This window comes from Vipera berus (assembly GCF_964194415.1).
Source record: "Vipera berus genome assembly, chromosome: 2".
In the NCBI taxonomy this organism is placed as follows: domain Eukaryota; kingdom Metazoa; phylum Chordata; class Lepidosauria; order Squamata; family Viperidae; genus Vipera; species Vipera berus.
In genome coordinates this window covers 72,786,262-72,803,915 of record NC_138203.1, presented here as the reverse complement: position 1 = coordinate 72,803,915, position 17,654 = coordinate 72,786,262, and the positions used below count along the sequence as shown (strand labels likewise).

The window sequence follows — 17,654 nt, the reverse complement described above, 5'->3', positions numbered from 1 at the left end:
ATACAGAAAGAGATTAGGTTTTTGAGATGTGTTTCTGGAATATGTATATTGGTCTTGTAAATACTGTACAGTATGTCATGATGAATGCTGATTTCATTGCTTTTATGTGCTTTTAACCATTCTCTGGTTATTATTATTTTTAATTAATATTATTAATATTTTTATTGGGGATGGATTGTGTCCTGGCTGGAGGCGCAATATCAATAAATAATTTTTGTTTGTTATGCAAAGGGCTGTAGACATCCCAGATAATTATTCATCATCCAAGGTTGCATGAGGCAAGATGGTCAGAAGGATTCTTTATCATTAAATAAGACAGAAAGCTTGTGCTGTAAAACTGAACTGACATTTTAACAACTGACTTTATAATCCAAGGGGATGTGCTGTCCATGAGGATCTTATTTGCATAATATATCTCTTGTAGAAATTTATACTCACAAGGTTTTAGGTCATCTGGGATACCATTATTCTAAAAGGCACACAGTTTCAGAAAGAAACTTGACAAAATTGATTCAAATTGAATTGTTTAAATGTCACTATTCTGGAGATCACAACCAACGTTGTTGAAAAAAAGGAAGATATATATATATACATGCCATGGCATGCACTGTATATCTATGACAGCAGCAAATAATGAATGACATGCTGATAGTCATGAAGTTAACCATGTAGGCTTGCAAGAGATCAAGACAGTGTCTCAGCTCCAGAAACACAAGGGTGTGTCTCCATCAAGGATATTGACATTAAGATCTAAAACAGGAAATGGACACAGGCAAAGCTTCCAGGTGAGAAGGGAAACACTCAGGGAGATTAAGGCAACAACTTTTAATATTACATAGCACATATCTTCCTGGTAAATACATTGTGAAACTCCAAACCTACAGATAAAGCTGAGTAACCTCTCCTATTCCAGATGTTGCTAGTTCCAATGACCAATTGCCAGACTGCTTTGTGGTCATGCAGATGGAATTTGAGCATATCTCTACATATGCTGGCCTCCTGTACTGGCAGTATCTATCTATCTATCTATCTATCTATCTATCTATCTATCTATCTATCTATCTATCTATCTATCTATCTATCATCTATCTATCTATCTATCTATCTATCTATCTATCTATCTATCTATCTCTGTCTGTCTGTATCAATCTCTCTTTCATCTATCTCTCATCTCTCTGGGTTCTGGGGGGAGGGGGTCAACAAAAGATGATGATATTGCAAAAGGGGAGGGAGGCAACTTTTGCCAAATTTTCTTCATCCTACAATCCTAACCAAACTGTGCCCTTCTTCAATCTTCCAGCTCTCCAGAAAAGATGTCAAAAAGAAGAACACTGGGATTTAGAGAAATGGATGAGTCACTCTAAGTTAATGGTAGAGTATACCCATTTGCTTGAAATACTTGAAAATTTCTTCCTTCCTTGTCTAGGGGAGACTTAAGGAAAAATAAGCAGCTCTTCAGGGACCTGATAAAATATTGAGCAGATTCATATTGTTATCACAGGGCTGATCATGGCCTAGATTGAGAATGCAAATGTTCTACAAATATAAAAGGAATCTAAACGATTGTTGTTCCTTAAGGGCTAAATCTTTAGTCCATCTAGACTAGTCCTTTGTACTGGAAATGCTGTTCCCTTACTGACACTATTCAACTGCTAGATGAAATTTCTTGAATTAGGGTTTAGACAAGGAACCTTTAATATTTGAGTTAACTAGCCATCCCACCCTTGCTAAGCCTCCAAGTGGGGTCCTTGGTGCTCTCTTAGTTTTTCTTATAGACATTTCATTACCAAACTAGGCAAACCAAATCTGTTGATGGTTGAATTTGTCTAAATTTGTGAAAAATTTCACAAATGGACGTGGCAATCTCAACCATAGTTTCACCTTGTGAATATTCTAGAACAGACGTGTCAAACTCGTGACGTCACATGATATCGCGCAATGTATCGGGACAGTTTTGCCATTGCCGGCAATGGGGTGGGCGCAGCTTCTGGATGATGCGTCCAGCCTGCGGGCTGGCAGTTTGACACCCCTGTTCTAGATCAAGCCAAGTCCAAAAAGCCAAAAAATTCCTGGAGGCTTGGGACTCAGACAAATTGACCATCAATAGGCACATAGAGATAAACAACATCTACATACCACTCAAAAGAAACAATTAGAAAGTCCAAAAGGAATCAAAAAACCTGAAACACATCCTCACGAGCAATCAACACCCATATGAGCAGAACAAGATTAACAAGAAATCAAGTAAACAAATACCCCAGTGAAGAAACTACTAATGTAGACAAACGAACAGTCAACAACTGCCTAATCAAGGAACCACCAAGAAACACTTCCACCAACACTGGCAGGACTAGCCACTAAAATATAAAAATAAGAGCAAACCCCACTACTTTCTAGCACTGATGTTGTTATCTAGTTTGTTAATGAAATGTCTGCAAGCAAATATTCAAGCTCAGACAGTTCAACCCTGAGATACAAATATTCTTTTCCATTGAATTCTATAAGTAATATGCCATTGAGGAAATACATTAAAATGTTTTATATCAAAAATGTGACATAATTTAATTGAAATAATAATAGTGGTCAATATATTATCTTGAATCTTGAAGTGAGGCCTTGAATTAGCCCTAAATATACTACTGCAATTATGATGTAATCTATAGCTATATAGCAGTCATGTTAAGTTCCAAACTGAGTGAATGATAAATTGCATCTAATGATACCGTCTGTTGATTATTAAAACAATGACTACAAAAACAACACTTAATATAATATAGTATTATCCTGTAAAGCATTCTAAACCAAGATTTCTTTATAATGGTTGTTTACAAATGTTATTTATCAAAGGTCTCTTGCATTTCTAATTAGTAGCTTCCTACTTAAAGATTTTGCCTCTTTATTGTTTCCTGTTAAGACAACTGAGCTTAATCATCATTACATCATCCTTAAGCAGTTTTCATTGCCGTACAGAATTTAATTACTTTTAATCTTCTCCTTTTTATATTATAACAAAATAGTACCTTTTTGCTGTAAAGAGACTATAAAGAAAAGCAGTAACTAAACCATTCAATACTTTCATTATTGATTTTCTTTCTCAGGAACAATAGACTTTGAGTAAAGGCAATGTAAAAGCAGTAAAAGAGCTCTACTGATGAAAAAGCGGTGAATATGACAAAAGGAAGCTTTCAACTAATTAAATAAAAATACTCCTTTACTCGGCCTTTAAAAACATCAACAAATTCTGATGCTGAAATTAATTAATTCGAAACGGAATCAAAGGAGAACTTTAAAAAATCTGCAATACAACAAAAGAACCAAATTATTCAACATTCTCCATGAATGATATTGGGGATTCTAATACAGAAGCATACTTTTTCTCATGCAGCTGTATCTAGAACAGGGGTGTCAAACATGACGTGTCGCGACATATTGCGCCTTTTTCCCCATTGCCGGAGCTGGGGTGGGGGCGGTTTTGGCATGACGCATCCGGCCCATGGGTTGGTAGTTTGACACTCCTGATCTAGAATTACAGCTTTAAAACAATAAACCTAAACATGTGGGTCCATGTAGTTATGAGCTATAGGTTGTAGAAATATAGAACATCCTATACCCATGGTGGTTTAGATTTTTGCAGCCTAGTTCTGACAGCCTTAGGTTCAAAATGCAGTTGAAATGCCCACAGATTAAAAAATATCCAAATATCCAATGTGGCATTTCTTCAAAACACTTACAAGATCATCCTTAAACATTTTACTTGATTGAAAGCCTGAGAATAAACAGAAGAGACCTTACAGCAGCAGATCATACCAAAATCTGAATTTATAAACCACAGAAGTAGAAAAAAATAAGATGTGGCAATGAAAAACTGTTCTTCTGTCAGTGTTAACCACAAGAAAGGGAGTTACTGTTTTTGCATTTAGTTCCAGATAAATTGTGGTGTTGTAAAAATTGAGTGTGAGTGAACAGAAAACTCCTATGGAGGGGAAGGTTATACAGAAGAAACCAACTGTATACATTAAAATGCTTTTCCTCCAACTCTTGTGTACTTTAAAATGCTCTCTATTGGAGCACACTTGTAGTTTTATACTGGAATTCTTGATATTCAACCCCAATAGTCATTTCATTGGAATTCACAATCAAAAATGCATTGACATGAGTGTCTTCCTGACCTTCCTTTGCATCACTACTTTGCTGAAATGGTCTCAGCCACAAACTTACAAATGAGTTACTTTAGATATTTCGGGGCACACCGCTGACTGATAGTACTAGTGACAATCATAAACAGATGGCGAGAAAGATGAAAATCCATTTATCCTGCTACACCACGCAGCAACACTGTGGTTTTACGTTAATGTTAAGTCAATGATCTGGCTCCCAGCTTTTTAATCTCATGCTAAATCCAAAATAATCTTAAATCTCAGGCAGATGTATCTTACTCTCTCCAGTGGCCTTTGTTTTATTCTATGTACCCCTGCCTGTGGCTGGGTGGTGTGAAACCTTAGAGGGCACAGAGTTGAACAAACATCTGTTGGATTTCCAGTGTTGGTTCTGTACCCTGCGAGCTCATTTTCCTTTGGAACGACCAATGAAACTATCCACCTAGAACGTGCCATCTGGAACATTCTGTGACGAGAAATGAATTTGCTGCAGGCATCTGTTCACACCGGGAGGAGCTGAATGGCATCCTCCAGCAGGTGTCTTGCCTCTTGTTCCTATTTAACTTAGACTCAAGGCGGCTAACAGTAAGCGATAAAGCTTAGACAGTCAAGATCTGATTAAACCCAGTTAACACAATCATTGATGTAAGCTAAAAAAAAACCCAGTTAAAGAGGAAGGCCTGGGCTCTGTTCATGAAAAGGAGAGAATGAGACCTGAGCACTCCAGAGGGAGCACATTCCGTAACTCTTATTTGTAAAGCTAGCAAATATATCCCCCTTGTCCCAACACACAACCATCACAGTCGTTGACTGCTTTGCAGGGTGCCTCATCTATTTGCGAGGTCACAGCTGAATGCTGGGAACAGGTAGTTGCTTCTGCATTGCTCTTAGCAAGAGGGGAGTTCTAGTCCCACCTTAGGCACGAAAGCTAGTCACTCACTCTCAGCCCAACCCACCTCACAGGGTTGCTGTTGTAGGGAAAATAGGAGGAGGAAGGAGCATTTCTACTAATGCTCCTTCCTCCTCCTATTTTCCCTACAACAGCAAAAAATAGTAAAGGTGGGATTAAAAAATATATAAACAAATAAATAAAACATATTGACCAGGAGTGCTGGTGGGGACAAAATAAAAGACTTGCTCAATTCCAGCAATCTCTAAGCAGGGCTGGAGAAGAGGATTGTGAATGTGTACATTGTGATGACTCTATCTGCCATTCCTTTGGAGAAGAGAAGCCACGGGATTCATTATCTACTTCTGTACGAAGAGGATGCAGAATTAAGAATTGCCATTTCGTGGGCTTCTCCAGTGCAATACACATTTTAATTCCAGCTTCTGATGATATTCATTTGCTTCCCACTCTTCCATTCCCGAAATCTAACTCAAGCAGTGAGAGAAAGATTCCTGATTTTTCAGGAATGGTTATCCTGGTGCAAAAAAAAATAATCCTGAATTCTTCCAACAATCGTTAGTTGTGATTTTAATGTAAAGATGACTATTTAAATATATGGGGTTTAAATTTTACATGAACTATATGTAAATTACTTTGTTCCAGACCTGCCTACTTTATATAGCAAGAAGCCCATCACTGTTTCCTAAAAGTCCAATGCAGTTTTCTCTCCCAAAAGGTATTGCATCCTTACTTATTATTGTATTTGAAAGCACAAAGCACGTAAGTCACACCTCATGAACTTTGGAGACATGTTTCATCCTGCAGCGTTTCAGGTTGGCTCAAAGGTGTGTCTTTTCTAACTCTGGCACACAGCTTGTTTCTAGGAATATAAATTAGAAGGAATCTGTCGATAAAAACACTATAAACCATCCCGTTTTAAAAGCAAGTAATACGATCCGGTAAGGCCAAAGAAATTCAGTGTAATGCTTAAATGTAGAATACTTCCACTATTTTATTTATTTATTTATTTATTTATTTTGGCCAACTGATGCAGTAGTGAATACTTGGATGGGAGAATGTAGACTAGATTGGGAGTTGAACAAAAATATTGGGAAAGAAGCAATATACTTGTACTGTTGCCAAAGTCCATGCAGTCAAAGGAGTTAAACGGGATTTGAGGGAGACTTTGCTTTGATATTGCTTGCCATTTCAGCAGCTCAAATACCAGTATAAAGTGACTGAAAGCTAACACCACGGTGTTCTTATTTCTTGACAGATTAAGAAATTGGGCTATGAATAGATGGCAGGAGAGTTTTGAAGGCTAGGAGTCTTGTGTTTACCAACCATGATAAAAATATACATCTGTAACACAGATCATTCCTTTTGGGGGGCTAATTAGCAAATTTTAAAATCCATTTCTAAAGGGAGGCTTTTGTAGACTCCAAGTTGTAGCCTTATGGTTAGGCAAATATGACAATAGCCATTCTGTGGGTTGTATAAATGCTTCATTCACAAAGGAATTAGCAGGGTGCCTGATTTTTAAAAGCCAGAAGGAAATCAGTGTGCGGTACAAAAGAATCCTTGAGAATGCCTGCTTATGTTCTCAATGCTCCTTTTTTTTATTCACATATAGCCACTTTAATATCTGAACTCAACCAAGGAGAAAAACACAAGTGGTGGAAAAATGAGTCATCCGCAACCATTCAGCTGTCTTGTATTCTTAGAATTAGCATGGTTGTCTGGGGAATTCTGGGAGTTGAAGTCCATAAGTCTTAAAGTTGCCAACATGCTGGGGAAGATGGCCTGATTTCCCTCTTGCACCTGTGTTAATGGCACACAGTATTGAGGAAGAGAATTCAGGCTAGAGAAGGTCAGGCAGAGAGCATCTGATTTGCAATCCTGGAATGTCTTGTCCTGTCTAAACACTTTTCTGATATTTTGTAGTGTTGACTGAATACATTCTCTCTCTCCTTTCAGTTACAAACCTAAAACAAATACCAGAGATTTCATTGGAAATGAAACACTGCAGTTCACCAAGGCAGGCTTCACAATAGAATGGCATTTTCTATTTATGCATACTATTTTGAGAATAACTACTGAATATTTTTGTGAACTAGGGATGCACATTACCTACTCTATTAATAAAAGGTTAAATATCCATTAATTGGCTCAAAAGTCACCCCATTATTTAAGGGAAAGATTCAATATAATTGGAAAAGACTCAATATAATCAAAGAATTCCACAGGTACAGCATTTTCCAGTGTAAGTTTTATAAAAGAAAAACGCTCAATTAAACAAAATTTGGTAAGAAACTGGGAGCCCAGGGCAGAGACTTGCAACCTGAATTCCAAGCTATACATTTTTGGAGTTGAAGTCCATGTCTTGAAATTGCCAAGGTTGGACACCCCTAGGTTACATGCTGGGGGAGGATAGCCTGACTAACGGTAGAAATTCTTTTTTTTTTTTTTACCAAATTATAAATTTAAATGCAGCTGAAAAACATTAAATGCATGACTGGAGAACAATGAGATTGCCCATTTTAAATTTTAATTAAATGTGAAAGGAAAAAATCAATTTTTTTCCTCCTGCGTTAGGGTTAGATTTTGAATTGCTGCTCTACAACAGGGATGTCAAACTGCCGGATGCGTCACGTGGAAGCCGCACCCAGCCCATTGCCGGCAATGGCAAAACTGTCCCGATATGTTGCGCGACGTCACGTGACGTTGCACGTTTGACATGTTTGCTCTACAATATACCATCAAAGATGAAAGAAAAGGCCCTAAAAAAAGGATATGCAGACCTGGCTTAGATTATTTGGGTACCAGCAATTGACTCCAGAAAAGCAAACTCTTCAATTGTCTCTCTACTGGCCACTTAGATGGGTCTGCTGGCAAATGTCCTTCTGCAGCACCCATTGAGCAAGTTCCCCATTCTGATGTCCTGATCAGATGCAGTTTCCAACAGTGGTCAGCATGGGATTGTTAGGAACCTTAGTGATCTCTGCCTGGTTGTTTTCTTGCAGACATATATCATTACCCGACTAGGTAACAACAGTGCTAAGGGACCGTTAGTCAGAATGGCTGAAAATCTAGAAAGCATCGAGTTTGAGAAAATTACAGCTTTGAGCGTTTGATGACGCCTTTTCTCTCCCCATACTTAAACCAATTTATATACGCATCTGCTTATATGCATGCACAATGTCCCAGGATTAACCCCACATTAATTTGGCTAGAAAATATTTACACAACCCCAGGGAAAATAGAGAGATTTCTACCTCTTTTTTACTATCAAGTACCTTAACTTTTCACCTGTTCCGTGCATGATAAATGTGTTTATACTGCAGTACTTTATTACAGGAGCTGTTTGCTCAGCTATGCTCTTTGTAACTTTGTGCAAAAACATTTAACTGAGCTCAAGCAGCACTCAATGTTCAGTTTTTGTTTGTTTGTTTGCCTGCCTTCTGGAAACATTGTACGTTTCCTGCTATGGTTTTTCACAAGACAAAATCCTGTACGTGGGTTGACCTGTCAAAAAGGTTAGCAGGCAGATAACACATACACTAAAAGTCTCTGCACCCTCTAAACAGCGGAACATCTTAATATTTGAAGTCAAAGGCAACAGTAGGCAATTCCTTATGTGCACCTTGATAGCTGTGAGATTACTGAAGTTAAGATTTCAGGTGCCTTTTCTCCTTACCATGGTACCTTGTTAATTGGTTCCAGGAGGTGCAATGAGTACCAAGGGAAAGAGTGCCAAATTTTTCCCATAAGGAATAATGTAGCGAATCACAAGGCATCCAACACTCTAGCTTGTGCGTTGAGCACCGAACAAATGATGAGTATCAGGACAAAATGTTTGCATCAAAATGCACTGAGTATCAAATTGGATGAGTTTCAAAGCAGCCGAGCCCCACCGCACAAGGTACCACAGTATAAGTAAGGTTTGGTGACTGATACACTGGATTAGTGATATGGAGGCCATTTATGTGAGAATTTAGATATACAGTCATGGCCGAAATTGTTGGCACCCTAGAATTTTTTCAAGAAAATCAAGTATTTCTCATAGAAAAGTATTGCAGGAACACATGTTTTGCTATACACAGGTTTATTCCCTTTGTGTGTATTGGAACACAACAAAAAAAGGGAGGAAAAAAAGCAAATTGGACATAATGTCAAACAAAACTCCAAAAATGGGCCGGACAAAATTATTGGCACCCTTAACTTAATATTTGGTTGCACACCCTTTGGAAAAAATAACTGAAATCAGTCGCTTCCTATAACCATCAATAAGCTTCTTACACCTCTCACCCAGAATTTTGGACCACTCTTCCTTTGCAAACTGCTCTAGGTCTCTCTTATTGGAAGGGCGCCTTTTCCCAACAGCAATTTTAAGATCTCTCCACAGGTGTTCAATGGGATTCAGATCTGGACTCATTGCTGGCCACTTCAGAACTCTCCAGCGCCTTCTTGCCATCCATTTCTGGGTGCTTTTTGACGTATGTTTGGGGTCATTGTCCTGCTGGAAGACCCAAGATCTCGGACGCAAACCCAGCTTTCTGACACTGGGCTCTACAGTGCGACCCAAAATCCTTTGGTAATCCTCAGATTTCATGATGCCTTGCACACATTCAAGGCACCCAGTGCCAGAGGCAGCAAAATAACCCCAAAACATCATTGAACCTCCACCACATTTCACTGTAGGTACTGTGTTCTTTTCTTTGTAGGCCTCATTTCGTTTTTGGTAAACAGTAGAATGATGAGCTTTACCAAAAAGCTCTATCTTGGACTCATCTGTCCACAAGACGTTTTCCCAGAAGGACTTTGGCTTACTCAAGTACACTTTGGCAAACTGTAATCTTGCTTTTTTATGTCTCTGTGTCAGCAGTGGGGTCCTCCTGGGTCTCCTGCCATAGCGTTTCATTTCATTTAAATGTTGACGGATAGTTTGCGCTGACACTGATGCTCCATGAGCCTGCAGGACAGCTTGCATTCCTTTGGAACTTGTTTGGGGCTGCTTATCCACCTTCCGGACTATCCTGCGTTGCAACCTTTCATCAATTTTTCTCTTCTGTCCACGACCAGGGAGATTCACTACAGTGCCATGGGTTGCAAACTTCTTGATAATGTTGTGCACTGTGGACAAAGGCAAATCTAGATCTCTGGAGATGGACTTGTAACCTTGAGATTGTTGATATTTGTCCACAATTTTGGTCCTCAAAATCCTCAGACAGTTCTCTTCCCCTCTTTCTGTTGTCCATGCTTTGTGTGGCACACACAGACACACAATGCAAAGACTAAGTGAACTTCTCTCCTTTTTATCTGCTTTCAGGTGTGATTTTTATATTGCCCACACCTTTTACTTGCCCCAGGTGAGTTTAAAGGAGCATCACATGCTTGAAACAATCTTATTTATCCACAATTTTGAAAGGGTGCCAATAATTTTGTCCAGCCCATTTTTGGAGTTTTGTTTGACATTATGTCCAATTTGCTTTTTTTCCTCCCTTTTTTTGTTGTGTTCCAATACACACAAAGGGAATAAACCTGTGTATAGCAAAACCTGTGTTCCTGCAATACTTTTCTATGAGAAACACTTGATTTTCTGGAAGAATTTCTGGGGTGCCAACAATTTCGGCCATGACTGTATCTACTACTTTTAAGTACCATATCTGATCCCTCTATGGGAATGGAATTTAATTCTGCTTTGTTGCTTAGGTCAGCTCAACTGAAGTTCCATCCAGGTTACCAAGTAATCTGAAGAAGAATGAGTCAAGTCATGTACAGAGTTTTGCCTCTTTCATTTCGTGTTGAAATTTACAGTGATTTCTGATACAGAGCAGTTGTCCTCTGCACACCCCTGTAGGTGGTTCAGGGAGGACAAATTCACAATTCATACAAAAGTTAGTTTACAAATTTTTGGCAATTAATCTTGAGTAACCCGTTTTCTCCTATTGCCATTTTCCAAACATTGAAAAAATTATACAATAATTTACATTGAAATGTTACTCCAAAGTGCTTAATAAACTATCCCCTCCCCAGATGATTTACAATTGGGCCTGTACAATTATTTACAGCTAGTACTTCTGAAACACTTACTATAATATGGCTTCTTGAAAAGTGCTTTATACATAGCCAGTGGTGGGAATACTTAGTTTATTCAAGGGTTACAGGTTAAGTAAGAACCATCAAAAGTTGATAGTGAACACAGATCTTTGAAACTTTGTATGAAAGTGTTTTTTTGTGTGAACTTGTTCCACCTGTGCCTTTGTCCATCAAGGATCTCTCCAGCCACTATCTGGCTATCATGCAAAAGTGTAGAATGCAAGTGTAGACTAGATTCATGATAAATCATCCTCTGTGCTTACAACTGATATCTGTGGAGGAAAAAAAATGTTATATTAATGCACCTGTATTTCAGACAGGTACAATCTAACTTTAGGAATCAGCTGTTTGTTGGTGAGGGTAACCCGAACCCTTTAAGCTTTCCATTACATTTCAGTAATGTACCATCCCTTCACTTGAAGACAAAAGCACTTAGAAACTGCATTCTAAATGCAATTGTAGCTTAATAAAGTGAACATACCATCCAGTGCTGCAACATATTCACAGGAAAAGAAAACCATTCCCTATCCAGAACAGCACATTCTGCTCACTTTCTTCCAAATGTGACATGTGGCCCATGCCACCAGCAATCTCTCCTCTACCCCACCCAACTATATGAACACAAACTTGTCTATGCCATCAGTCCTCGCTGACACACCCCATATATCCTTTTAACCAAGGAGTGGAGCTGAGGAAATAGCTATTGAAGCTGGAGTCTGATAAGTTTTACATCAAGTTGCCATGGTTAAGCTTCAGACATGTAAATGAAACATGCCGATTAGGTGACCTAAAGTCTTCAATTGAAAAGTAATTCTTTGCAGAAACTGGTTGGGATTTTGAAACTTATTGACTGATTATAGGCCATCAAGTCAGAGTTCACTCTTAGTGAACATACAGGTAGATCTTCTCCATGACAATCTATCCCAAGCTTCAGGACTTACTTGAGATTTAACCAGGTGGATTAATCTTTAAAGATTTATATCCTGGAATAAATACAGACTACAACAGTTGTTGGAATCCCAATCGGATGCCATAGGAGCTATGAAAAGCTTTTCATGATTTTCCAAAAAACATTATGTTTTGGGTACCAAGTAGAATCACCTGTTTTAATTCTATCAGTGACTTTTGGAGAGAAGTAGGAGTTCACTTACTGCTGGATACGTGTGCCCAACTGTGCTGCTGTGTCTTCCAATATCTATAGAGAGATCTTCCTCTGTGGTTTTCAGGTACACTGGGTTGTCAAAGTTCATGCTTTTCATGTTCTTCTGTTGCCAGTTGCGCCACATGAAGTAGCCTCCTGCCGCGGCTGTGACTAATAGTACTATGAGAAATGGTGAGATTTTTAAAATTCAGCTGGAATGCCTGTTCTGTTTTAAGCAAGACTTAAAGACTAAGACTTCATAACTTATATTAGGCCTTTTCCTCAAGAATCTCATGTTGGCCTCTCCTTCCATTTTGTTTCTTCACAATAGCCATGTGAAGCAAATTAGGCTGAGAAAGGCAGATGAGGGGGAAACTATCTATTGGGCATTACTACCAAGTCAGAATCTAGATCTGCTTTTTTCCAATGCTGTTCAGGCTCTCTGAGTGCTATGCCCTTCCTGCTACCTCTAAATATAGCTTTTTTCCAAAATAATTTTATATCCCAAAGGAGAACGTGGTGGAGGTATAAAATAAACCATGCGGAAAACGTTGTCTTCTCCTGATTCCGGGGTACCAGCTCATACTTACAGATAGGAAGAATAGCCCATGCTGCTGACGTACTTCTGGAGGCGGCCAGCTCTTGTGATACTGGACTGCTCTGATTTTGACCTAAGGAAAGAAAACAATTACAATATGTTTACAACGTACGATTTACAATATATTTATCTTTATGGATCGTCTGATCAAGTTTGCTATCTAGAACACAGCATTGCCCAGTAAAGAAACTACACAATTCAGGAAATGGCCTTGATTTATACCAGCTGTATATCAACAGATTCTGCTCAGTTCACAATCACTCCATTATCTGTTCCAAAATATTTCATCACTCTTCTGACATGACCATCTTCTTGCTATAACAAGAATAGATTGGACAACAGACCAACAGAGATGAGCGGACATTGCAAGACAGCTAAGATCCACCCAATGAGCATCCACAAATACTGTTAAAAGAACTGAAAACCCAGCCCAGATGATCGGATTCTAGTCTCAGCAGTAAGTAATGAGCCTCTGACATGGCTGAAGGATCATTTAAGTTTGCACCCTGGAATTATTTTTGGACACTGGTTCATTTTTGGATTATCATAAACTAGAGTGCCCACATAGCTATTAGATGACTTGCAAAATTCTAGCAGCTCTACCTGAACTAAATACAGGTTAATTCATCAGCTTCATTACTCATTTGTTTCAGAGTTTAAGTTGGGTTTTGCTTTTAAATCTGAAGGATTGAATACTTAGAACCATAAAGCTACTCAAGATCCTACAAAGATCTAGCCAAACACTGCTCCACATCCCATGGCTGCAGAAAGTCTAACTAGATGTGACGTCGATTCCAAGATATTTGAACTCCCTACTTAAGTTGGTCTGCTTTAGTTAAGATTGTTGGTTCTAACTCGGGGCCTTTTTCTGCAGGAGTCTGGAACTTAATTTTTTCTACTTTTTGATCCTTTTGGATTGCTAAAATGGCTTCATTTAACTAGCGGCTTTGAATGTTTTACCTAGGCAGTGGAGAATGCTGCAAACAAGACATAAGGTACAACTTTACCAAAAGTTGGCTAGGCATTCTTTAAGAACTTAAAAGGTTTGCCAAATCAAGCCAAGTCAGTCTAGCTCCACATTCCTCGAAAGAATCCCAGCAAGACCAACAGCTGCTCATTCCTGCGTCCGAGGTCAAAGTTTTGGCTTAATTTATCCTGCTTTACCACCACCGTTTTTTTGAGCTGCCTTGGATCAGGACCAATACCTCCAGAAAGTGGTCCAGGTGGTTTGTCTGTTCTGCTGCTCTCTTTTGTCTCAGTGAAAGCCACAGCAGTTCCTGTACCTGAAATTACAGATCAGTAACTTTGAAGCTCTGCATTGGCTTTTTTCTTCTTTTTTTTCTTTTAGGGGTGGAAGTAGAATACCCACAGCAGATGAGTATGGTCATGCAGGCTTAGTTTATCTGCCCCTGGAAGGTGTTAGATTTATTGTGCTATGAAGATGTAGCCAACAGGCAAGGATATTATATTAGGTATCATAATGTTAGGAATCCCTTCTTAGCCAGCTCAGTAAGCAGAATCATAATGAAAAACAAGGCAAGGATTGCAGTTTAAATTCAACAGTATGGAAAGCAGGACTCAATCAAGGGTTACCATAAGTTTGTTTGAACGAAACAGCAAATCTATCACCACCAGCACACAAAACACAGTATCCTTTAGTGTTCCATAGCTGACTCACATATTATTGTGCTTTTATATTCAAATCAAAATGCCATTTGCAATTATGCAATCCAAGGCCCTGGATTAGTATTTACATAGAATTTGATTATTCAAAGCACCTTGCCTCTTTATAGATTAGAATTATACAACTGCCAATCGGAGTTTGAAGCAAGGCGTTTGGGAGCCCCTGGCAGAGAAGCAGCTTTTTATGGCTTGTATCCAGGAACATCATGGCTGATAATTAAATCAGGCTGATGTTCAGATTTAATGTTCTACACAGCATGCAGTATCCATGAAAATGAAGAAGCCAGGCAGTCGGGATGCTGTTTAATGGCCAAACTTAATACATTAGCAAGAGTTGTATGCATGAGATGGCAGGACAGAAGCGCTTCCAGCACAACGACAAAGAGTCACAGGCTGTACCTTTGCATTTCAAGCCATTGTCTTGCAGGGCATCTCCATCGGGACACGTGCAAGTATACTTTGAAGAACGACTGTTTATCTGGGGTGCAGGTAGGCAAAGGTATTCACAGTTTCCATTTGTCATGTTCTCGTCTTCGCACCAATTTTTCCCTGTGGGTGGAAGTGTTTTCAAAAATAGGTCACCTAGGACTGAAGACTACAATTTCTAATAAAGCAGTAAAGGCTGCGGCCTACTTGCTATTTGAAACAATTACAATGTCTTACTTGGCCTTCCACTTCAGATCAGGTTACGAAGGCATTACAAGAATGCCGTACCCCCAGTGCTCAAGAAGAGTTACCCCATCTTTATGTTATAAAGCAGGAGTGGGCAACTATGGCAAATTTATGACCTATGGACCATGTTGCCATAGTTGCCCGCTTAAAGGCACTATTTCTCTTTTCAAGACTACATGGCATTTGCAAGGCACTTTGAAATGACGACACCAAGTCAAAAAGAATTGACAGATTGAAATCATCTGAACGTTTTGCTCCTCTGGGAGGCTTGAACAATAAAGGCAGTCCTTGACTTATAACTGGTTGCTTAGCAACCAAAGTTACAACGGATCTCCCACTTATGATCTGGATTTGAACTTCCAATGGCCACCCTCAGTCATATGATCACATTTATGGCTGTTTGCAGCATCCTGTAGTCATGTGACCTTGATTTATTTATTCATTTTTTGTCGGAAACCAGTGTTTACGTCTGGTTTCTATGAAAAAACACCAGGTATAATGGATTCGCTTAATAACTGTGGCATTCGCTTTATGACCACCCTTAAAACATCGTAAAATCAGGAGCACTCACACGGTGACCCACCTAACAACAGACATGATTTACAACTGTAATTCCAGGGTCAGTTATGGTCGTAAGTGGAGGACTATCTGTACTGTGTTTTCCTCTCTCCTGTTCTTGAGAACTCAAAGAGTTTTTGCTTGGAATCTTAACTCCTGTGCCCCTGCTATATTACCTGACTGCTGAACAAGTTCATGATACACAATGATGTCTCGAGCATCATAGAGATTGTTTACTACTGTTTGCAGTTCAGACCCTGTAAATTTGTTGGCACTGTATACAGCTTCGTTTTCCCAGTCTGTCCAGTAAACAGTGTCCTAGGAAGAAAAGAGTGATTAATTATGTCAAACTGAAGGATTACTTCTTAACTTCTTCATATTTGAGTAGTGGAATGTACTCTAAAGAGCATGCATTTCATCACTACAACTTATAGGTTAAAAGAAACCTCTTCCAGATGAGCTCATCTTTCTTCCTCCACCAGCTTATACATTTGCTACCTTTTTGTGACCAGGGACATACTATGTCTCCCATACTTTGCTTCCTGCCCCAGTCAGTCCGACCCTAAGAGTTGCAGGAAATACAGCAGTAATATCATAAAAGGAGACAGGACAGAAGGCTATTTTTTTAAAAGAAAAACAGCTATACTAATTCTAGCTTCTCCAACTTCTTTTCCTTGAAATTTTGTGAAAAAAAAGTAAGGGTTTTGCATGTGTCTATTAAATTTTAGCAATGCAATCTCCCCATCCCTCAAAAAAACTAGAGGCAGCTGACTGGTAAGTCACCCCTGCCATATGATCCTGCAACCTCTCCACATATGTCTGCAAACTTTGATTCTTACCTCAAATATTGTCAGACTAAGAGGATGAGCAAGAAATTCGTGGGACATAAATATAATCCTGCGGTCTTGCCCATTCATATCCACACTGGAAAGCTTATGCAGTTTGGAGTCAACCCAGTAAATACGATTTTTTACACGATCTAAACAAAAACACACTTCAGTACTTAGGCCAGAAGAACCATGATTTAACAAGAACTTCCTTACTTACTTGAACTCTCTTTAAACCTAGATATCTAGGGAAGCTATGAAGTAGCATCCTTGACTACACAATGGGTAAATAAAAGCCATGGCAAACAATGATTGAAAGAATTCTTATCACAACCAGAAGCTGATGGCCATGGCCATTCAGAAGCCAAGATACAGGTAGGTCAGTACCACCAAGCTAGGTATTAGTGATATTTTGGGCATTAAGGAAAGATAACATTTTAACATGGTATTTCATTACAGAAGGTCACTTGCCTTCAACCCTTAATATACTAGTCTAATTTAACCAGTAACTCCAAGAATTCCTTAAGAAAGGGATTCCAATGTGGTATGAATAACATTAATATACCTAGTGCAATCCCATTGGGCCTTTCAATATCTGTTGTCACAAGTTGCTGCCTGTCAAGTCCATTCATCCCTGCTTTCTCAATTTTGGCTGGTTCACCCCAATCAGACCAATACATGAAGCTGTAAGAGAAACCAGGTAAGAGCCGTCATAAGTCTACTTTTCTGAGACAGTTATTTTATTTCTACCGTCTCCTTTCAAACATGTTTCTTCTTCAGCTGAACCTTAACCTTTGACCTTAAATTTGGGCTGCCTTGCCAGAATATTGGACCTCCCCCTCCAATATATCCTTACGGCTCAAATATCACTTACAGAATCTGAATGGCAAAGTTCACTTCTCTTAGGACTTTCTATCGTGTTAGTACATTGTTCTCTGTTCTGAGGAAACACTCTGCTTTCTCAACAGCTATGAATAGAGACACTCAAGTACGATGTGTAGACCTCACTGGCAAGTATCTAATATTACAA

At 39.0% G+C, this 17,654-nt stretch overlaps 1 protein-coding gene across 3 annotated transcripts in view; it reads right to left on the bottom strand.

The window, feature by feature from the left end:
- Positions 1 to 10,841: 10,841 nt before the first annotated feature.
- Positions 10,842 to 17,654, bottom strand: part of VLDLR (very low density lipoprotein receptor) — a 30,431-nt gene continuing 23,618 nt past the window's right edge. Inside the window, exons 12-19 of one of the 3 annotated variants that reach the window (XM_081317137.1) lie at positions 17,190 to 17,308; positions 16,637 to 16,776; positions 15,974 to 16,115; positions 14,967 to 15,116; positions 14,090 to 14,167; positions 12,877 to 12,957; positions 12,297 to 12,466; positions 10,842 to 11,417 (exon numbers count right to left, since the gene is read on the bottom strand). In XM_081317137.1, the coding sequence (XP_081173263.1) occupies positions 11,382 to 11,417; positions 12,297 to 12,466; positions 12,877 to 12,957; positions 14,090 to 14,167; positions 14,967 to 15,116; positions 15,974 to 16,115; positions 16,637 to 16,776; positions 17,190 to 17,308 (916 nt within the window). In that variant the 3' untranslated portion in view covers positions 10,842 to 11,381. Of the gene's footprint in view, positions 11,418 to 12,296; positions 12,467 to 12,876; positions 12,958 to 13,134; positions 13,200 to 14,089; positions 14,168 to 14,966; positions 15,117 to 15,973; positions 16,116 to 16,636; positions 16,777 to 17,189; positions 17,309 to 17,654 lie in introns of those variants that run through there. The other 2 variants (XM_081317138.1, XM_081317139.1) reach the window with 2 other exon arrangements.